This window comes from Rhinopithecus roxellana, chromosome 11 (assembly GCF_007565055.1).
Source record: "Rhinopithecus roxellana isolate Shanxi Qingling chromosome 11, ASM756505v1, whole genome shotgun sequence".
Lineage (NCBI taxonomy): Eukaryota > Metazoa > Chordata > Mammalia > Primates > Cercopithecidae > Rhinopithecus > Rhinopithecus roxellana.
The window spans coordinates 82,690,719-82,714,546 of NC_044559.1; the positions used below are offsets into that span (position 1 = coordinate 82,690,719).

Consider the following 23,828-nt stretch of genomic DNA (forward strand, 5'->3'; position numbering starts at 1 on the left):
GTATCACCTGGGCACTTTTCAGAAATACACATTATCTGGCTCCATCTACAATCGACTGAATCAAAACTTTGGGAAGAAGCCCAGAAGTTTATATTTTTTAAAGGTTTTCAAGAGGATTCTGATCCTACAGTTTAAGAACTGTAGATATAAAGAAAAATATTCTCTAATGAATGAAAATATAGGAAGTCCCAGAGAAGAAGTAGAAACTGTAAAAAAGAGAAATTCTAGAACCCAAAAATACAATATTTGAAATCAACAAATTTATTGGATTAGCTTAATCGGGAAGATAGAGGAAAGAGTCCATGACCTTGAAGATAGAAATTATTTTGTCTGTAAAACAGAAGAAGATGGACAGGGAAATGAAGGACAAATGGAATCTCAGGATCTGAGGGACAATTATCATGTAGAATTGAAGATCCAGAAGAGGTGGCTGAGTAAGAATAAAAAAAGACGTTTCACCAAAGAAGATGTATGGATGACAGAAAAACACGGGAAAACATGCTCAGCATCAGTAGTCAGCAGGGCAAATGCAAGCTAACACCACCATGAGACACCACTAGATACCTATTACAAGGACTGGATTTGGAAAAACTGGCAATACCAGGTGCTGATGAGGATGTGTAGCAACTAAAAGTCTCATACACTGGTCATAGGAATGCAAAATGCTGTAGTAACTTTGGCAAACATTTTGGCAGCTTCTTAGAAGGTTAAACATTCATTTACCATGTGGTCTAGCAGCCCCATCTCTAGAGAAAGGCAAACTTAATGGCATGGGTTGGATTGTGCCTCCCCCAAATTCATATGTTCAAATCCTAACCCTCAATACCTCAGCATGTGAGTGTCTTTGGAGATACAGTTTTTAAAGAAGTGATTAAAATAAAATGAGGTCCTATGGGTGGACCCTCATCCAGTGTGACTGGTGTCCTCATAAGAAAAGAGGGGGCCAGGCTCAGTGGTTCAAACGTGTAATCACAGCACTTTGGGAGGCCGAGGTGGGCAGATCACTTGATATCAGGAGTTCAAGATCAGCCTGGCCAACATGGTGAAACCCCAGCTCTACTAAAAATACAAAAAAAATTAGTTGGGCGTGGTGGGGCATTCCTATAGTCCCATCTACTCAGGATGCTGAGGCAGGATAATCGCTTGAACCCAGGAGGCAGAGGTTGCAGTGAGCCGAGATCTCGCCACTATACTGAAGCCTGGGTGACAAATGAGACCCTGTCTAAAAAAAAAAAAAAAAAAAGATGATGAAGAAGATGATCTTAATGGCTTAGCTAGTTTCTCCACCTATAAAAATCAGGACACTCTTACTGCTGTTTGTATTAGGTAATTAACAGCCATAAAGCATGCTGAAAGTAGAAACTGCTCAATACACACAGAGGCATGACCACATGAGGACACAGGGAGAAGACAACCTCTACAAGTCAAGGAGAGAGGCCTCCGAAGAAGCCAGCCCTGCTGACACCCTGATGTCTGACTTCCAGCCTCCAGGACCATGAGGAAATAAATTTTTGTTGCTTAAACTTCACAGTCTGTGGTATTTTGCCACAGCAGCCTGAGCAGATTAATATACTTAATGTTTACATGAAAAGTTGTACCAGAATGTTTACAGCAGGTTTAATCACAATCACTGAAAACAACTGAAATGTCCTTTAACTGGTAAGTGGATAGATAAGCTACAGTGCATCTGTACAAACTACTCAGTGAGAAAGCAGGACAAACTTCCATTTCATGTAATAGCATGGATGAATCTCAGTGTATTATGCTAAGTGAAAGAAGCCAGACTCAAAAGGCTACAGATAGTGTGAGTCCATTTACATGACTTACAGAATAAAACGGGGATTCTGATCCTAAACTTTAAGAATTATAGATATAAAGGAAAATTTTCTCATAATGAGAATATAAAGGAATATAAAGGAAATTATAAGAACAGAAAACAGATTGGTGTTTGCCAGGAATTGAGTGCTTTGGAGGGACTGATTACCAAAGGACCCCAGTGCAAGGGTATTTTGGGGGTGAAGGAATGGTTTTGTGTGTTGATTGTGGTTATAGCTGCATAATGAAATACGCTGGTCTTACAGCCCTACCCTCAGAGAACAGTATACCCAAAAGACTGAATTTTACTCTACGTAAAAATGTTTAAAGTGATCTTAAAAAGATAACAATAAACAAAAAGCAATAAATAATAGCGATAAACAAAATTAGCAATGAACAAAAAGAACAAAGGAAAATAAAGATAATTTCAAGTAAGACCACAAGAATTCATCATCAAAAAGACCTACACTATTACGAAAAAATTCTTTTTTTTTTTTTTCATTTGAGACGGGGTCTCACTGTGTTGCCCAGGCTGGAGTGCAGTGGCGAGATCTCAGCTCACTGCAACCTCTGCCTCCCGGGTTCAAGTGAGTCTCCTGCCTCACCCTCCCAAGTAGCTGGGATTACAGGCATGCGCCACCATGCTCAGCTAATTTTTGTATTTTAGTAGAGTTGGAGTTTCATCGTGTTAGCCAGACTGGTCTTGAACTCCTGACCTCAAGTGATCCACCTGCCTCAGCCTCCTAAAGTGCTGGGATTATGGGTGTGAGCCGCCGCACCCGGCCTTTTACTATGAAAATTTCTAAAGGATATTCTTCCCATTTCCTTTAAAGGAAAATGATGCCGGATGGAAACTCCGTGTACCCACTTGAACTGTTATCAATGGGTATGGGAAGGTGGAGGAAATGGTGTGTACTTCAGTGATCCTGTAGAAGGAAGGGTGCATATGGAACTGGAAAGACAATGAATTCATACTCTCACTCATTTAACAAATATTATCAGGCACCTCCTATGTGCTAGGCATAGTTCTAATTTCTGGGAAACAAAAACGAAGACCACCTGGTTCTTTCTTCATGAACGGTGGGAAGGACAAACACGTACGTGAGCCTGTCTTCTTGATGTGAGATGCATGTGCATGCATTTCTTTCTCTTTCTTCGTCTGCCCAGCTTTGTCCTGCTGTGTCAGCAGTGGTTCAGTGTCGTTCCCATTTCTCTTGCAGACATCATTCAGTCGAGGTTTCACAAAGAACATGAAACTTGAAGCTGTGAACCCCAGGAATCCAGGAGAACTGTGTGTGGCCTCCGTTGTGAGTGTGAAGGGGCGGCTGATGTGGCTTCACCTGGAAGGTACGTACTCGCTGGGGGTAGCAGTCGCTGGGGGGATTGTAGAGTTCGTCGACATGGCAACTTGTGGAGGAATGCAGCCCTTCTCAGAAGGGGCCTTACTTCTCCTTCATTTAAACAAATCTTAAATTATTCTGGGTTCTTAAATAAGTGAAACTAATCAAATATAAATTTATTCAGAGGCTCTCATCTTAACTAATAATTTCATGCAATGAGATGCTGGCAAGATAATTATGTTTGGAACACAGTGGTCTTTTTACATCTATGATTAGAAAAGCAAATATCACAATTAAATTAGTATGAGTCACTAAAACTGGGATTCCAGGTCTTGGTTATTATGAGGACAAAATTGTACATTTGTATTTTAAGGTAGTAATATCCTTTAATTTGATGTAGGTGTTCAGTTCCTCCTCAAAATAGTACCTGGAGGATGACTTTCTCCCCAAATGTCTAATAAACAGAATTTAGGCTTCTTTGTTCAGTGATGTTGAAACTACCCTTTATAGCTATAGCATATTTACAGGTGTAAGAAAATTCACAGAATGCTGTATTTTGTGAACAGAATCCTGATCAGACTTTATATTTAAGTAGAAAACCATGTTTTGCAGGTAGTGTGTTTTCAGTGAGAAATAATTACAATGGATTTGATCTCCAAGGCTTTCCCATCTTTCTGTGATTTATAGGATTTTTTTTCCCGTAGGATTTCATAATACTCAGTAGTTATTTCAAGTATATATGGAAAAATGAGTAGATATGAGTAGTAAAACAAAGTTAGCTCTCCTAGTTCATAGTTTAAATCTTACGACTTACTCAATATCACGCTTGGAATAAAAAGTTTAGAAGGAAAATCATAGAATTGATACTAAGATCTCCATTTTTATTTCCTCACTATGAATCTATAAAATGCCTGCAAAGTCCTTAGGCCTACAATCTCATACATACTGTAGTACAAGGAATTGGAAATGTGGAAAGCAGTCATTGTGGCTGACATCATTGTGTTGCCAATTCCCAGAAAATTGTTTAAAATGTTACTGAAGTTTAGGGTTCCAAAATCAATGTGAAGTAAATAGAGATTCCCAAAAAGTTGATTGCTTAGTGGGTTTTCAAGTAGAATGACCTCTGTCTGGAGTTAACGAAAGCGTAGACACAGGCAACATGGTAACATGTCTGTAGCTTACAAGAATAGAACATGGCTTTATTTTCACAGCTTCACCTAGAGTTGGGTGAACTGCTCTTGGAGAAGCAAGATTCCTTCTGTACTTTGTAATGACTAAATTTAACTTGCTATGTAACACTATGCTGAGCCATCTTAATGAGATCGGATTCTTGTTTGCATTATTAATTTGAAAACAAAAATGTTAAAAGCCCATGTTTTATCCTTATTACTTAGCACATTATGGTTAAAATTCTTTGGCAGTCATTATTTATTTAGCAGTTTCTACTTTCAGCATGCTTTATGACTGTTAATTACCTAACACAAACAGCAGTAAGAGTGTCCTGATTTTTATAGGTGGAGAAGCTAGCTAAGCCATTAAGATCTGCCTGAGGTTCAATTCCATTGCTCTTGACATTTTCTCTGTTGCTTAATTCACCAGACCCTACGGCTTCCCACGTCTTAAAAAAGAGTGATGGACAACATTTAGTGTATATGTAACATTTTGGGCAGTGTTTTCTTCTTTGGCCTGTTCTCTTTGAATACAGATTTTTTATTTTCTCGCAAAGAAATAGAAGTCAGCTCATGTCAGATCTTTTTCTTATTCCCCGGAGTGTTTTCACTGGGTAGTAATGAAAACTAGTTAGTGTTAGGAAACACATCAGAAAATATACATTGACCGTTTTTCCAGACCTGATTCATTGTTCTAAAAAGTGTTTGTAGCCAGGTGCGGTGGCTCACGCCTGTAATCCCAGCACTTTGGGAGGCCGAGGCGGGTAGACCACGAGGTTGGGAGATCGAGACCATCCTGGCTAACACAGTGAAACCCCATCTTTACTAAAAATACAAAAACAAATTAGCCGGGCGTGGTGGTGGGCGCCTGTAGTCCCAGCTACTCAGGAGGCTGAGGCAGGAGAATGGTGCGAACCTGGGAGGCGGAGCTTGCAGTGAGCCGAGATTGTGCCGCTGCACTCCAGCCTGGGCAACAGAGCCAGACTCCATCTCAAAAAAAAAAAGGGGGGGGTTTGTAAACAGTCTGTTGAATATTATCTGTTGCATAGGATATTACCTGTAGTTATTACTCAAAATCATGCATCTTTTTCATCACTTACAAACCATATGGCATACAAATAAAGTAAAATTCCAGTCAGTTTCCTGGGTCTTGGTTGAATTGTTTTGGTTTTGATTTTGGCCCTTACTGAGCACCGACCTTTCAAAGTGACAGCTTAATGGCACTTAGCTCTCATAATTTCAGTTTTATCTATCTGATGTTTCCTTTCCTCCATGTTGGGGATAAAATGATGGAGATTCATCATGGTCACTTTGTGGCTGTTAAATTTTTTAATCTAATGATAATTATTCCGATTATAGGCCATTTACTTGACACTTTAAATTTATAAAGTACTTTGTCACAATTTTATTAGTTATTTTCATGCATTAAATTGATTTGAAGTCTTTCCAACACTAGACTGATTGACCACTTTCAGGTAATTAAAATGATTCTTTCTAGTTAATATCTGACTTCCCTTGAAGTTGATTCATTCTTTGCATGTCTCTAAAGGGGCTGTTGTTGAAGAGGGAGCAATGAATAAAATATATGAGATTAATGTAATATCATTTTAAGTGCATATTTGAAAAGAATCTTAAGCTCTCAGAAACCACTGGTAGTTAGCAAGGATGACTGATGATGACGGGGCCAGTGTTCCGGAAAGGAGGCCGTGCCTTCTCCTAGGTCAGTGTTCTGCTGCACGTCATCATGTCTATAACTGTGAATATTGTTCATACAATACAAGTTACTTTCAGTCTTAGGTCTCTAGTATTGTGGCCGCACACACTGGCTCCCACACTCACAGCTCTGCTTTTCCACAAACTAAGTGACTTTCTATTCATTTCCAGTCCTTTTTTTTATGGGACAAATGCATTGGTCCAACAGTTCTGTGTGCTCTCCTAGCTCTTTAGCCCAGAAGAAGGTTCGCATGCCTGCATTGTCTTCCTTAGCGTCTTTTTTGGAGTCTTCTTTCTCAGAATTATTTTTCCTGGACACCTGGCTAAATATATATATATGCACTACTTACATTGCACTTCAGATGAGACCTGGTAGATTTCTAGCTCATGTGTAGCACGTAATGCAACAGATTGACAAGAACTTTTGGGTGGTTTCATTGAGATATTTTATTGAAAAACATTTTCATCTTTAAAAATGGTTTTAAAATATATGTAACATCAAATTAACCACTTCAGTCATTTTAAATTATACAGTTCAGTGGCCTACAGTTTATTTGCCCTGTTATATACCCATCACCACCATCCATCTCCAGAACATTTTTCATCTTGCAAAACTGAAACTCTCTCCCCATTAAAGTCTGCCTTCCCTCCTTAGCCCCTGACCAGCACCATCCTCCTTCCGATCTCTATGAAGTTGATGACTTCAGGTACCTCACATGAGTCAAATCATGCTGGATTTGTCTGAAAATGGCCTTTTACAAGATTCATTATCAATCGTAATGCTTTATGTTTTTCTACTTTCATCATAATTTGCCATACTGTCTTTTTGGTCCTCAAAAAGACCTGGCCACCTATTGGCAAGATATTAAGATGTAGGTGGCTTGTGGTTAACGGAGGACTGAAGAGTTAGTTGATTGAGAGGCTGGTCCTGCTTCCTTGGCTTCCTTGGAAGTGTCCCCAGGGACACATTAAAAGGACTAGGGACACAGAGGAGGAAGAACAGGTTTGGAAGGAGACAGTTTTGAAGAGCGACAGTTGCATTTGAAGATATGGATGGAGATCCCAGCTGAGGAGGCACAGGAAGTGGTGGGGATTTTGATGCCGTGGCCCTCATCAGAGGCTACAAGATGTGTGGGGATGGTGACCACAAACTTTGCTTCAACGAGGAGACTTTTAGAAGTAAACGGGGCACTAGCCAGCTGGGGCACTGGCGAGGAGGGGACAGCAGGCTCACTCAGTAGTCACATGAGTCACTGTATTAGTCTGTTTTCATGCTGCTGATAAAGACATACTCAAGACTGGTGAGAAAAATAGGTTTAATGGACTCATAGTTCCACATGGCTAGACAGGCCTCACAATGATGGCGGAAGCTGAAAATCACGTCTTACATGGCGGCGGCAGGAGAGAATGAGGCCAAGCGAAAAGGGAAACCCCTTCTAAAACCATCAGATCTTGTGAGACGTATTCACTACCACAAGATCAGTATGGGCGAGCAACCCCCATGATTCAGTGATCTCCCAGCAGGCCCCTCCCACAACACATGGGAATTTGGGGAGCTATAATTCAAGATGAGATTTGGGTGGGGACACACCAAACCATATCAGTCACCATGATCTGGGGTCTGCGATGGGAGCAGGGTCAGCTGCAGTCATTGGCGATTTGGAGCCAGGCAGTGCCAGGTGTGAATGCAGGCCTCTGGTGGCCCTGTGGCCTTGAGCACATTACTTAAGCCCTGGTTTCCCCATTTCTAAAATGGCAATCATGGTATTACTTATGGCAGGGGCTTAGTTTGCATTAAAGCAGTTAGCAGAATTTCCAGGAAGAATTTACCAGTAGAGAGAACAAAGAGGAAATTCTCAGGAGCCAGAGAGAGACTCTGTGATGGACCTGGTTCCTTGGAATGTGCTCAAGTCTTAGGCACTGAGCTGCTCCTGGTGGCTGGGATGAACAGACAATCCCAGCGAGTTTGTCTGCTGTGTCTATACCACCCAGCGAGTTTGTCTGCTGTGTTTGATGCATGGAGTGGGGGGTGAGGGGGCATCCCTAGTAGACCCTCAAGCCAAACAGAGCAGGGAGGGAGGAGGGAAGCAGGTCAGGCCCTTTATATGTCTATGAAGTTGAGTCAGACATCGGCCAGCCGCCCTCTGGCACCTGCAGCAGACTTTCCTCCCTGCAGGGTTCTGTGCTGCCTCTGTGGGGCCTGGCCTCCATGGATATGAGCTGTGCAGGTGAACCCAGGGTCCGATTGCCCAGGGAGGGATTCCAGTGCTTAGTTGAGCAGAGCAGTGCCCTGGAGCCCCCATGTACTGTGTTGGATAAAACAACCCCTGATGGCAACATTCATTAATCTATGGAGATCACCTAAAATAGATTCAAGACCATAGGAAACATTTGGAAGATGTTCTGTGTATTTTTGTTTTGTTTTGAGACAGAGTCTTGCTGTGTCGCCCAGACTGGAGTGCGGTGGTGCGATCACAGCTCACTGCAGCCTCAAACTCTTCAAATGATCCTTCCACCTCAGCCTCTTGAGTAGCTGCGATTTCAGGCACGTGCCACCACACCTGACTAGTTTCTTTTGTATTTTTAGTAGAGATGGGGGTCCCACTATGTTGCCCAGGGTGGTCTCAAACTCCTGGGCTCAAGTGATCTGCCCACCTTGGCCTCCCAAAGTGCTGGGATTACAGGTGTGAGCCACCATGCCCAGCCTGTTTTCTCTATTTTTGTCCTCATCATGATTCATACACTTTTCCTTCTATTTAGAAGGAGTGTGACCAGCCCTCTCTTCCACAGTGCTATTTTAGCCTTTTAGTTGAGGCAGAAATGCCTTTCATGTCACAAGAGTTAGGAAGACAAGCAGACTTCCTTACTTCTGAGTTATTTAGCTCTTTCAGTTGTTACCACTGCAGAAATTGTTGAAGAGAGCTTTAGAATGCGAATAACAAAACCCAGTTTTGAATTGGGGAGCCCTGTTATAAATTAAAACAGGCAGGGAATCTGCATTTAGTGTTTTTGTGCTTTGAATGGGTGAAAAAAATAAATAATGACAAAACACACCCTACAGGTATCAAGCTAGGAATCTGTGCTGTATACAGCTTTGGACAGTGAGTTTTTGGAGTTCAGGAATTGCCTCCTTGTACCATGAACTTTACATTCCACACTGACAAGCACAGCACTTACGTGCAAGGCAGGTCTGGTATGTGTGCAGTTTCTGATTTCCACAAGTGTGTTTGGGGAGCAGTGTGGGGATCCCACAAGTCTGTAGAATTTCCTCATAGGTATTTAAACACAAGAAGCAGTGATAGCTCAGGAATAAATCTAATCTCTCCTTTGCCCATCTTAAGAAATGCATCACTCTGGAATTGTCTGATGGCGTCTTCCCATTTATCTGACTGGGTCTCAGCCCGTTGGTGGAGGTGGGATGGTTCTCTGAACTCATGCTGTTACACTAGCCTTTCCTTCTCCACTTGCTTCGTTTGTACCCAGCCTCCAAGGCGGGGACACAGCACGGCAACCCGCAGGGGAAGTTCCCCAACCTGGCGGGGCCACTGCCCTCTCTTCACCTGCTGCAGTGGCCTGTGTTCATAGGAGTGGTGGCCGGAAGATGCTGGACGTTTTCTCAACCTCTTGTTACGAGGGATCACGTATATTCTCCATCTGCTTTGGTTAGTTGTTTCTTGCTTTTTACTCGTGATGTTTTATTTTTAGTACGTTTCTACCACCCTTGGTCACTTGTGTCTCTGGACATTCCCACTCCTTTCCTCGTGGCAATGCTTGTCCTTCCTCAGTTGCTCCTCTGTCTCCTCCATCTTCTGCGAGGTCCTGGGGTGGCAGGGCTCCCTTCCCACCGTCAGCTCCTCCACAGATGACTTTTCTTGGCCTCTCCTTCACTCTGCTTTTCTCCGATGTGGAGGTTAGAATCCCCCCAGTCCTGCTTTTCAGCCGTCTGTGCCCAGCAGGGCCTTGTCTTTCTCTGTGGCTTCGGATGGTCATGTTGTGCACACGGATCTGAGCGCCCATGCCCATGGCATCACACACGGATCTGAGCGCCCACACCCATGGCATCACACACGGATCTGACCGCCCGCGCCCATGGCATCACACACGGATCTGACCGCCCGCGCCCATGGCATCACACACGGATCTGAGTGCCTGCGCCCATGGCATCACACACGGATCTGACCTCCCGCGCCCATGGCATCACACAGGGAACTGAGTGCCCGGGCCCATGGCATCACACACGGATCTGACCGCCCACGCCCATGACATCACACACGGATCTGAGTACCCGTGCCCATGACATCACACACGGATCTGACCGCCCACGCCCATGACATCACACACGGATCTGAGCGCCTGTGCCCATGGCATCACACACGGATCTGAGTGCCCGTGCCCATGACATCACACACGGATCTGAGTGCCCACTCCTATGACATCACACACGGATCTGAGTGCCCACTCCCATGACATCACACACGGATCTGCGTGCCTCCACCCATGACATCACACACGGATCTGAGTGCCCGTGCCCATGACATCACACACGGATCTGAGTGCCCATGCCCATGACATCACACACGGATCTGAGTGCCCACGCCCATGACATCACACATGGATCTGAGTGCCCGTGCCCATGGCATCACACGGATCTGCGTGCCCGTGCCCATGGCATCACACACGGATCTGACTGCCCACGCCCATGACATCACACACGGATCTGAGTGCCCGTGCCCATGGCATCACACACGGATCTGAGTGCCCGTGCCCATGACATCACACGGATCTGAGTGCCCACTCCCATGACATCACACACGGATCTGAGTGCCTCCACCCATGACATCACACACGGATCTGAGTGCCCGTGCCCATGACATCACACACGGATCTGAGTGCCTGCTCCCATGACATCACACACGGATCTGAGTGCCCGTGCCCATGGCATCACACACGGATCTGACTGCCCACGCCCATGACATCACACACGGATCTGAGTGCCCATGCCCATGGCATCACACACGGATCTGAGTGCCCGTGCCCATGACATCACACACGAATCTGAGTGCCCACGCCCATGACATCACACACGGATCTGAGCGCCCGTGCCCATGGCATCACACACGGATCTGAGTGCCCGTGCCCATGGCATCACACAGGGATCTGAGTGCCTCCCGCCCATGACATCACACACGGATCTGAGTGCCTCTGCCCATGACATCACACTCACAACTCCCTTTCCATCCCCTGCAAAACGTCTCCACGTAGCAGCAGCATTTCCAGAACAGAACTCACTGGCAGAACCAGCAGAACCCGTCTCTGCTCTTCTCCGTGAGCCTCCTGCCTGACGAATGACACTGTTATTCACCCAAGTCGGAAGCCACGGCATCCTCAAAGTTAGAAACTCTATAATAATTTCTGCCCTCCCACCGCCCCCCACAACCCATGAGTCACTTCAGTCCAGGCCTCCGCCTGTCCTCTTCCGGCCCCCACATTGCACTCAGGCCCTCCTCCCTGGCTCTGTGATTTCAACCGCCTCCTACCTGCTCTCTCTGCCCTCTTCATGGGACTTTGAGGTTATTTCTGTAAAATACAGGCATTGCCTTCCTCCTAATACACAGTAGGTCTGTGTTTCTTTCTTTTTTAATTTTTTAATTTTACTTTAAGTTCTGGGATACATGTGCAGAACATGCAGGTTTGTTACATAGGTATACATGTGCCATGGTGGTTTGCTGCACCTGTCAACCCGTCATCTAGGTTTTAAGCCCTGCATGTATTAAGTATTTGTCCTAATGCTCTCCCTTCCCTTACCCCCACCCCCTGACAGACCCCAGTGTGTGATGTTCCCCTCCCTGCGTCCATGTGTTTTCATTGTTCAACTCCCACCTATGAGTGAGAACATGCAGTGTTTGGTTTTCTGTTCCTGTGTCAGTTTGCTGAGGATGATGGTTTCCAGCTTCATCCATGTCCCTGCAAAGGACACAAACTCATCCTTTTTTATGGCTGCATAGTATTCCATGGTGTACATGTGCCACGGTTTCTTTATCCAGTCTATCATTGATGGGTGTTTGGCTTGGTTCCAAGTCTTTGCTATCATGTAGAGACTAAATTCCATAGCATGCCACTCAGCAACCCATCCTCTGTAGGCACATATGCTTCCAGGATGTGTGACCTTGGCACTTTCTGAGTGTAAAATCTTTTTTATTTGTACAGCTGTATAAAAGAGCTAGTGACAGAGTCTCTTATAGGATGGTGGCAAGTGGACGAACGTCAATAGAATGTAAGAGTCACGGTTAGCTCATAGTAGTCATTACTCAGTAAATGGAGATAGCTGATATTACTCTTAGGCAGCACTTTTCTCTTCAGATTTGCCACCTGCAGGAGCCTGTGATCCAGCCAAAAGGAGCACTCGTGTCTGCAAGCCTCCTGGTTTGGTTATTGGTGCTGGGCACCGTTCCACAGGGCTCTGCTCCTCTCCGTGTGCCTGACAAAAAGTACCATGTTTTTACAGACAGTCCTGTGCACTTTGCTCGCTCAGCATTTGCTGAGTAGTTATGAGGAAGAAATAAAATGTGTATTCCTGAACGAAATAGCAATTTAAGATACAGCAGTCCGTTAAGAACTGCTGTTTGGCCAACCGAATTTGGGGACAGTGAGACATTTTATGCTGGAAGCTAAAATTCAGAAACTCCTTGACAGGTTTGTCACTATGACTGATGACCGAATTCCAGCAAACTGCCCTCCACATCCAAGTCAATGGGGTCCTATTAGCATGCACATTTCTCCCAGACCTAATGCCTCCACGTCTCATAGCAGTGTCTGGGAATCTGCATTTGCAAAGTCTCCCTCCCCAGATGTTTCTCATGCAGCCTAGAGTTTGTAAAGCACTCCAGTAGGTCAAATGGGGAAGGCATGGTGTGGTTCAGAGAAACCCGTCTGAGCCCACCTGGTATGTTTAGGAGACCAGGTGCAGAACACAGCCCTTAAGTTTTTCTGTAACTGGCAAAAAGGTCAGTTGGTTAATATGCATTTTGGAGATCTTTGCAAAACTGAAACAAGTGAACATGTGAATGTGAAAATAATTACATTTCAAGCCAGGGTGGGTGGTTTTAAAACCCTAAAAAAGAAGCAGCATGGCCTGTATGAAACCTGAGTGGGAGAAGCTGCTTCAGCAGATGAGAATACAGGAACAGTATTTTCCAGGCAGTTAGAGCAGGTGACCCACGGGAGCTGTCTTGGGGAAGAGGCGTTTAACCCCGCCACAGGTGTTTGTTTGGAAGGCTGGTACTCTGTTAGGTTTTGGAGGCCAGCAGCAGGACTGGCTCTGGCTGTCGTAAGTCCGTTGGGAATGATTTGGGAAGACTGTTGACCAGAGGCTGGGGAATCGCCTCTCCAGAAGGCTCTGCAGCAGGAACCACAGCAAAGTTCAGGTTTTCCAGCTGCCACTGTGATGCTTGTGACTTCCCGGTGAGCACGTTCTCACTGAAGGGGTCCTGCGCCTGCCCTCATCTGCCTGCAGGTCCGGGGTTGACCTGGCTTCTCCTGTAGCAGCAGGCAACAGCTACTACATGGTGGGAATTCTGCAAAAACTGTATGGGACCCTAGCCGGAGGGAGACAGATGCTAGACACATACCCCCACCCAGAAATAAAAATGAGGAAGGAAAAAGCCACCTACCCCAGGTGCTCTGTAAGGCTCTGGAGCTGGACTGCCCAGGTTTAAATCCTTCAGCTGCCACTTACCGGCTGCTTGATTTCTTCCTGTGCCTCAGTTTACTGATCTCTGAAATGGGGATGAAAACACCGCCTGTCTCTTAGGGTTGTTGTGAGGATTGAACGCTTGGAATGGAGTAAGCACTGCGTTTACCACTGTGTGGGTCTCTCTCTTCTCTCTCTCCTCGCCCCCCACCCTCTCCCCACATACTTGTCTAATCCCATTTCTGTTGTTTCCTTCAGCCTGTTTCCTATGACACCTTGATCCTGCCCACCGTTTTTGATTTTGTTTTTGTTTTCCCAGGCCTTCGGCTCCAGAGCTGACCCAGGGAGGCTCTGCACACTGGGCTTCTTGATAGGCATCTTTTAACGGAACAGGCCCAGAGGGCAGGTGGGGCTTCTAGCATCCAGGTCTTGCTTGTGGGCACTCACACCGGCTTTGCGTTCTGCCGGTGTTTAACCTGTTGATCTCACGCTCGAGCCTGTCAGCATTTGCTGAGTCCTTTAACTTTCAGTGGGGACGTTTATTAGGCAAGGTGTTCCCCTAAATGCTTCTTTTCCTTCTTCTTATTCCAGCCTTTAACTGAGCGGAAGCAGTTGTGCTGATTTTCTTCCTGAAGGAGGAGGAATGCATTTGCCTCCTCGCGGTGGGCTTGTAGCCTCCCTCGCCCTGGGTCCCTCTTACCTCTGCAGCCCTGTGGCATCTCTCCCCACAAGCTCATGCATGCTCATGCTTTCTCCTGTGACTCGCTGGGAGTGAAGTAATTACATAATTTTAGGAGTCCGATAGAATTGTGTTCCTAGGAAGACACACAGGTGTCCTCCCAAGCCGTAAGCATCTCCCTTTTTCATCCCGGGGCTCTGGGTAGCATCGGTCACTGTCTCGATTACAGTCCCCTGTGTCATCGGCTGGGTGGAGCCGTGGTGCAGTTGCAGTGAGAGCGGCAGGTAGACCTTTGCATTCTGCTGAACCGGGGACAAGGGGGTAGCAAGCTGCAGAACTCTTTTAAGGTTCCAAAGAGATTATCAGAAATCTGTGTTCTTATGAATCTAGTTTGTGAGTACAGAAAGTCTTTGTTCTCTTAGAAAGCGAAATGTTGATTGCTGTTTAATTTTGTTTTCCTCTATGATAATTGGCCCCTCATTAATCTGACCTCTGCGGCAATACCGTATTTATGTATGAGAGTCTTACTTTCTTCTCCGGCTATCTTTGGTTGTGTTGTTACAATGGTGGTGATTGCGGAGGCCTTGGTTGTAAAATAGGGAACTCATTCACAAAGGACAGAATATCATAAAGGTGTATCCTGGGTCAGATTCTCCTGCCACTCCTGTGCCCCCGGGCTCCAGCCACCTGGTTCCTTTCCCTGTGGACGCCCACTGTGTTAGCATTTTGCATTTCCTTCCAGATTTATTTTATGCACATATGAATATATGTTATCTCCCCCTTTTAAACAGATGGTAGCATACTATATATGCACAGTGTTCAGCATCCTGCGTTTTATACTCGGCAGTGCATCTTGCAGATCTGTATGTATGAGTATATTAAGAGGTATCTGATTCTTTTTTATAGCTGCAGAATATTCCCTCACATGGATGTACCCAGATTTACTTATGTGCTTTCCCATAGATGGGGAATTAAACTTCCTCATGGTTTTTGAGACGAAGGTTCTGGATAAAAATAAACAAGTGGAATCCATACTGACCGGATGCAGCTTAGGCAAAGTCAGGAGATTGAGCATGGTCTTGTGTTGTGTGTTGGGGATTTTTCGCTTGATCTTAGCCAAAAGGCCGAGAAGCGATGCGTCAAGATTTTTCTATAAAATGATACAGTCTTCAGTGGAACATTCAGCTTTGCCTATGTACTTTTGGCAGTCCTCAAATCATCAAGGAGGAGCATTGTGGACATTCTTATTTCAATGGACTATTTGACATGCTCTTGGGTCTCCTATCTTGGAAAATAATTAGTTTGTTTTAAAAGATGGTTGTCTGAATCCAGCCAGATAAATGTAGATTCATAAGCTTGGTAAAGGGAAATGAAGACTTGGTACCCATTATTTGAAATGGGATTTGTTCAGGGTCAGGAACACTTTCCCGGGTGATAGATAACTGACTTTTCCATCAGTTCTTATTTAATAGACACATGTGACCTCATAAATCCTTGTTTAATTGAATGGGAAACTTGATCAAAGGATTCTAAAGTGTGGTAAAGACAGACCTACCTATGTACTAATGTATACATTGTACTGAATTATATATATTAAAACCATAATACAATGTGATGTTTGAACTAGCAGAACATTGGAAGATGAAAGTCGTAATTTAGGAAGGTATAAGCCATAAAGTTAGTTTTTTGGGGTTTTTTTTTTGTTTGTTTGTTTTTTCTTGAGACAGAGTTTCATTTTTATTGCCCAGGCTGGAGTGTAGTGGCATGATCTCAGCGCACTGTAACCTCCACCTCCCAAGTTCAAGTGAGTCTCCTGCCTCAGCCTCCCAAGTAGCTGGGATTACAGGCACCCCCGCCATGCCCAGCTAATTTTTTGTATGTTTAGTAGACGGGGTTTTGCCATATTGGGCAGGCTGGTCTTGAACTCCTGACCTCAAGTGATCCACCTGCCTCAGCCTCCCAATATAAAGTTACTTTTATGCTTCCTTTTGAAGTACTACTTTTAATGACCTTGAAAATCTTATTTGTAGCTAAATACAAATCTGGAAATATAAATATATTTAGTAGATGAATCTAACCTGTTAGCAAAATTTTTGAGTAGCTGAGAAACAAATGGTTTTTGGGTCTGCGGAGGAGAAAATGACCTTGTGTACCGGGAAACTGCCCAGGGACCCACTTTGTTGCACTCTGGAGAATCAATCCCACACCCTTCAGCACAGGCAGAGGCACTTCCACACTGGATGCCTCTGGGGAGAGTTTCTTTACGTTTTGTCTGTTTTGAACATATTCTTTCTTGTTTGATTCCTTTAGCAATTAGGCTAAATATTGGTCAAGTCTTATAATATTAAAAAGAAACGATGTCTGTTTATTTAACGTTGTTCAAAAATAAACCCTATAAACCTCCTAGCATTGCTTTCAATTTTATGTTCTTTAAATTATAGGGGAATTAAACATTTAAATGTTAAGACTGACAATCGTGATAATGGATTTGAGAACCAATCAAAAGTTCAAAATGATGAATGGCGATGGTAGTATGTATGTATAAGCACCTGCTGTCCATGCTCAGAGCACCTGAGATACACCAATATATTGGCTTAACTCTAAATTGGAACCCCACGTTTAGCAACTAACATACTCCATCTTCACCATGTCGACTTGATGATGAAAAGTCAGAGCTGGTGGAGCTCGTGCCAGATTTAGGACCATTTTGTGTTTGGTTGTTGGTATTTAGCTTCATGAAGTTACGGTTTTGGTGGGGAGGGAGGATGTGATTCAAAATTCTTCAAATATCATGAGATGACATGGATGGTAATGGGACTCACCACGTTATCTTCTTTCCCTCCCTCCCTCCCTCGGAACCTCCTTCCTTCGGACCTACCGCCTTCGGAAGGTACTTCCTAAGGAGCATTAAGGAAGAGCTCGATGATCACACTTAATGACTTCCTGCTCTCCTTCCCCTTCTTAATTCATCGATGCTCCTCAAGCCCACTCCTGTTTTCTTCAAAATAACTCCCTTCTACCTAACTCCCTCCCTCCCTCCTCCCTCCCTTCCTTCCTTCCTTCCTTCCTTCCTTCCTTCTTCCTTCCTTCCTTCCTTCCTTTCTTCTTCCTTCCTCCCTCCCTCCCTCCCCTCCCTCCCTCCTCTCTCTCTCTCCCTTTCTCTCTTTCTTTTTTTCTTTCTTGACAGCATCTCACTCTGTCACTTAGGCCAGAGTGCATTGGTGCAATCACTGCTCACTGCAACCTTGATCTCCCAGATGTGAGCGATCCTCCCACCTCAGCCTCTCAAGTTGCTAGGACTACAGGCACCTGCTACCATGCCAGGCTAATTTTATATTTTTTGTAGAGACAAGGTTTCTTCATATTGGCCATGCTGGTCTCAAACTTCTGGACTCAGGCAATCCTCCTGCCTCGGCCTCCTGAGTAGGCGGGACTACTGGTGCATGCCACCATGCCAGGCTAATTTTGTATTTTTTGTAGAGATGAGGTCTTTCCATGTTACCTAGGCTGATCTTGAACTCCTGGGCTCAAGCAATTTGCTTGCCTTGGCCTCCCAAAGAGCCGGGATTACACTCATGAGCCACGGCGTCCAGCCACTATGTTATTTTTATCTTAGTTCTCAATGAGGAAACCAAAGCAGAGCTGGATTAAGGGGTCAGAGTCCATGGGTCACCGTCTATTAATGGAGCTCTTAACTTGATTCCTGGTTGAAAGTGTTTTTTTCTTAACTATTGATTTGGTGTCAAATGTTCTTCTTTTAACTGGTTCTAAATTTATTCTCTCCGTAGCCAGAGCTCCTTGAAACTTTTGCTGCTGTTAAATCCAGACTTCTTTTCTTTTTCAGAGTTTCATGGCTGTGAAGCCAGGTCATCACAAGGCATGACTGTAATTATGAAATAGGGTGTGATAGTCATCAGGTCCCACTTTTTAGCGGGATCTCTTAGACCTTGCTACATAAGTGACTTTTCCATGGCGTGGCCAAAGTCTACAGGCCACAAACCGAATTCAAAACAAAGTAACTCCAAACTGATAAGCTGACAAGTTTCCTAGAGAAGGGCCTTGGCCATGTACACTGCTCATAAACCTTGTTTTTGAGGTTTTCTGGTTCCGTTTAGCTGTGACATTTGACTTTCTTTCATTGAAGGTTGCCTTTACTTGGTGTTGGGTGGAGCACATCGTGAAGGCTTAGATGTGGGCCCTGAGGTCCCACCCCAAGCTCCGACACATTCCCTTAACCCCAGAGCTGTTCTTGGGAAAGGGGGATGCCAGTTCTCTCTTTCAGCCAATCCTGCTCCAATGCCAATCTTTTCCTACAGTCCTTCTTCCTCTTTGATTTTTAGGGTGGAGTATCTCTGTTTTTCCAAACCCTCACTTTATTTGAACCCCTTTTATCCCTGCCTTTTTATATTTCAAGCATTTGTGTCTGTGATAAGACTAAAGACTCCTCTAAAGTCGTCTCTTCCATACGGCTGCTATTTTGTTTTTGTTTTTTAATGTATAAAGGAATGTTTTCCCCAATGTTAGGGATGCTCTATTACTGTTGTCCTTCTGTTTCTTCGTTGGTAAGGTCTGTTCATACCTCTTTTCTCAACTTCTTCCCATGCAGGGCTGCAGACTCCTATTCCAGAGGTCATTGTTGATGTGGAATCCATGGACATCTTCCCGGTGGGCTGGTGTGAAGCCAATTCTTACCCTTTGACTACACCACACAAAACAGTCTGTAAGTGGTTCCCAGTTGAGGGGGGTGGTGGATGACACCGGTAATCTTCGTGAGTAAATCGGCAGCTTCATAAAGAGATTATAACCAAGTTCTAAAGAGCAAATAAGATTTTTGATCTTCCACTGAGAACCCATGTTTTCGTGAAATCATATCACAGGTTGACAGACTTTAACAGTGAGGGACAGTTGAAAGTCATAGAGAGGCAGAGAAAAAATACCTGAAATCATCACTCTCAGTTTTTTATCCAATTCATTGTTTTGATGTGAAAAAAATAAGTTAGATACTATATTATTGTTATCATTTATTTAAAAGAACTGATTTTTCTCATGTAGCGTCTCCTAACAGAATCATAATTGGTTCCAATAATTTACTGACATTCTTAGAAACACTTAGCCAGGCTAGGCACAGTGCCTCATTCCTGTAATCTCAGCACTTTGGGAGGCCAAGGCAGGAGAATGCTTGAGCCCAGGATTTTGAGACCAGCCTGGGCAACATAGTGAGATACTGTATTACATAAAAAAAGAAGTACATATATAAGTAAATTAGTCCAGCAGGGTGGCACATGTCTCCAGCTACTCTGGAGGCTGAGGTAGGAGGATTGCCTGAGCCCAGTAGGTCAGCACTGCAATGAGCAAAGATGGCATCCAAGCACCAGTAGACTCCGGCGTGGGTGACAGAGTGAGACTCTGTCTCAAAAAATAAATAAACGGTCTACTCTTAACAGTAACTATAGGTGATATTTCAGCTGTACTTTATAAAACGTATTACCACACATCTCTTTGGTTACAGAAATACCAAATAACCAATATTAACAGTTAAACAACCCAGCAGTACATGCCCATTCATACATGTGTGCACACACATGCAGGCACATTTAAATACATGCAAAAAAAATTTTTTTAAGACAGAGTTTTGCTCTTGTTGCCCAGGCTGGAGTGCAATGGCCCGACCTCGGCTCTCTGCAACCTTCCACCTCCCGGGTTCAAGCAATTCTCCTGCCTCAGCCTCCCGAGTTGCTAAGATAACAGGCATGCGCCACCATGCCCAGCTAATTTTATATTTTTGGTAGAGATGGGGTTTCACCATGTTAGTCAGGCTGGTCTCTAACTCCTGACCTCAAGTGATCCGCCTGCCTTGGCCTCCCAGAGTGCTGGGATTACACTTTGGCCGTGCCTGGCCAACCGTGTGTTTTAACATATTATTGTAGGTTATTATCACAAAATGGTACCATTTAAAAATCTTCTAACCTAATTAGTCATTGCACTTATTATTCTACCCTAATGCATATCAGAAGTGTTATTTAAAATGATGAGTCCTTAGAGATTACAGGTTTTAACTGTTAAAGAGATTCCGTCTCTGTCATTTTCTTGGTGGAATTTAGGCACCAACTTAACTTCTTCCTAACAGCCTGTTCTGTGGCCACTTCTGAAGATTCTCACAACATTGCTGGAAACACAGTTCCATTACATAGCTGACTTCACGTTCCCCAGTGGCAACAGTTTCAGGGCTCCTTTAGTTAGCATTATTAAGAGCACCAGAGGACATGATGTGTGTGAAACAAGCAGGTAGTTCACATTAGAGGCAGCTGGATTCTATGGGATTCTCCTGTTCCTAAACCATCCTGCTCAAAGGATCTGATTCAGTTGGAGTAATAGTTTCCCCTTACTTAAAAATATTTCTAAAACGTTGAGTGTACAGCAATTATTTTAATCTCGAGGACATTCTTTTCCTCTGTCTCTTAAAATGATGCAGATTCTGGCCAGGCATGGTGGCTCACGTCTCTAATCCCAGCACATTGGGAGGCCGAGGCAGGTGGATCACCTGAGGTCGGGAGCTCCAGACCAGCCCGGCCAACATGGCACAACCCCATCTCTACTAAAAATACAAAAAATTAACCAGGCATAGTGGTACATGCCTGTCATTCCAGCTACTCGGAGGGCTGAGGCACGAGAATCGCTTGAATCTGGGAGGCAGAGGTTGCAGTGAACTGATATCACGCCACTGCATTCCAGTCTGGGCGACAGAGCGATACCCTGCTCTGTCTCAAAAAAAAAAAAAAAAAAAAGTGCTGCAGATTCTGACCTTGCTCAGCCAGCATGGCCAGTAGGTTCTCCCCAACCTGAGTGTTGTCCTGGGGTTGGGGTTTCAATCCCCTTTGTCCTTGTTGTCCCTCAAACCGAACCTGATGTCCTAGATCCTCTTCCTCCCCGCTTCACATGGATTTGGGAGGGTGCAAGTGCTTTGGGGTTTTCTGGAGCACAATCACATACAGGTTAAGGTAAACGCTGTAAAGTTTCCTCGTTCTTTAGGATTTTTTATCTGTCTGTTGTGCTTGGCTCTTTCCCAGGGGGTCAGGCAACCTCACCCCGTTAACAAAGACCAGGGGAGACAAGTATTCCAAACTCACTTTTCACCTGACAGATCCTAAGTGTGGACCTTTTTGTAGTAGTAACTGGAGTTGAACGTCCGATAGTCAAGAGTAGGTGGGATCTTATTGAGTATTTTTCGTATTCATTTTTGCTTGCATTTCTTGCACATACATTTTGCTTTAAAGAGGCAAACTCCAACTCCAAACCTGCCAGACTCTAGCAGCTTTAGAAGTTTTGTTGGAATTAATGTATGCTTATGTTGGAAGATGTAGGATTATCTGAGCCAAAGTTAGTAGATGCCAAAAGCTTTGGTCTATTTTTGTTAAGGTGATCCGAATCAGTTATAAATATAAACTGGAAATGTTCTTATCCAAATAAATCACTGTTTGCTCATTTATGTCAATATTTGACCAGGCGTATTTGTGAGCTCCTGGTTCTCCTTTTGTGAATAACATGTTTGAGTTGACATGCATGTCTCTGACAGCACTTCAGGAGAGTGCTGTGGTGGTCACATGATTTGCTTCATCACAATTTTTCTTGGAAAAAAATCATTCTGGATAATTGCTTGCAACAATTGATCTGAACGTGTGAGGTACAGCAGGTGTACTCTTTTGCTTTCTTAGATGCACGTTGGAAAATGAAGTAGCTAGTGTAATGATCAGATTAAATGAACTAAGTTGTACTAAAATCTGACATCTGGTGAGTTAACGTCTGTCCTATGCTAGAAGAAACTGATAGGAAATTGTGGCATGAGTGACATAACTTTTCAGCATTTAAATTACTACTTTAAAATGGGTACCTTTTTACTTTATAACCTCTTTTTAAAAATGGACTTGCCCCACTAACAAAGCTGACTTTCTTTTTTTCCCTTTGCCTTTTCTACAGCACAAAAGAAGAGAAAGATTGCAGTTGTGCAACCAGAGAAACAGTACGTGCTTTTTTTCCCCCCAGACTGTAGTGTATACCGATAAACTGTAGTGTCTCTATGGAGGATGGGAAGCATGGCTGTTTTTATTGGTGTTATCTAGCAAATAGCACCCAAGTAGAGGTAGCAGTAAAACATAGTGGCTGTTATTTGTTGTGTACCCGTTATGTGCAGAACACAGTGCCTTCTCCCCAATGCACTCACAGTCCAGATTCCCATGGCTCACTTTTTATTCCACTTCGACATACCTGGGGAGGGCCCCAGATCTACACACTGAGAGAAATGGCTGGCTGTGCTCGCAATTCTCAGCGTCTGCAGGGGCCCCACGTGGCAGGTGCAGTTTCGACTCGCAGCCCCTCACCACACTCAGAATGCTGCTTCTTACTCACCTCTCCTAGAGTAGCCCGGGTTTGGGAGGCGTAAAACTTCAGTCCAACCCTAGCTCTGCTGCGTGAACTTGAGCAAGTAGCATTGGTTCTCTGCCTTTCAGTGCTCTGGTTTATAAAATATGATTTGGGGTACTTAGGAAGATTAAATTAGATTCCATTTGAAAAAAAGTGTAGGCCTTAAATTGTAGGCTGAACAAATACAGATTATGCCCTGTCCCCCATTTCAATTGTGATTTCCTATGGAAAGAGGGTGTCCCCCATTTCAATTGTGACTTTATGTGGAAAGAGGGTGTTAGCAAAGTGTGTCCAGGCAGGCAGTGTGTTTTTGAAAAGTTGTGACTGCTAGTAACATTTGTAGATACTGAAAAATATTTAAAATACACTAAAATGTGCATTCCATGCCAAGTGATTCTGCTTTCTTAAGTAAATAAAAATACACTGATGGAAAGACAGCTGAAAACAGCATTTTTCATGTGCAGTAGTCGAGTTTAAATTTAAATAAAATGAAATTGAACTGTAACTGCACTATTTGAATGAGAAGAACAGTTCTGTAGGTGTTTTTTTGTGGGTTTGCTTCTAAATGCAGTGTATGCGGCTCATAACCAGACTCCATGTTATCCACCTGATGTTGAAGTAGAGCGATTTCGTAACACACCTGTGACTGAATCCAGACTTGAATTCATCACTCCTAAATGCGCAGCCCGTAGATTAACAGTTCTCACCTTTCCCGTGTGTCGGTCACTTAGAGAGCTTGGAGCACACGGATTGCTGGGCCCCATCCTCAAAATTTCTGATTCAGAATGTCTGACATGGGGCCCAAGAATCTGCATTTCTAACAAGTTCACGGGTAGTGTCAATGCTGTGGGTCTGGAAACCCGTCTTGGAGAACCACTGCATAGATGGCCTTGCTAAGATCTCTTGTAAGGGTTGACTTTGAGCTTAAGGAGCTTTTCAACCATGTGGTTTCTATGCCACCAACCTAGACACCCCTGTGAAATCTAGTACACCTCTTTTCCCCT

General features: G+C 44.2%; 1 protein-coding gene across 3 annotated transcripts in view; it reads left to right on the plus strand.

The window, feature by feature from the left end:
* SFMBT2 (Scm like with four mbt domains 2) overlaps positions 1–23,828 on the plus strand; it is a 255,539-nt gene that overhangs the window by 189,362 nt on the left and 42,349 nt on the right. For all 3 annotated transcript variants that reach the window (XM_030940693.1, XM_030940695.1, XM_030940694.1), the window contains 3 exons: positions 3,036–3,162; positions 19,013–19,126; positions 22,381–22,423. In XM_030940693.1, the coding sequence (XP_030796553.1) occupies positions 3,036–3,162; positions 19,013–19,126; positions 22,381–22,423 (284 nt within the window). The remainder of the gene's footprint in view (positions 1–3,035; positions 3,163–19,012; positions 19,127–22,380; positions 22,424–23,828) is intronic.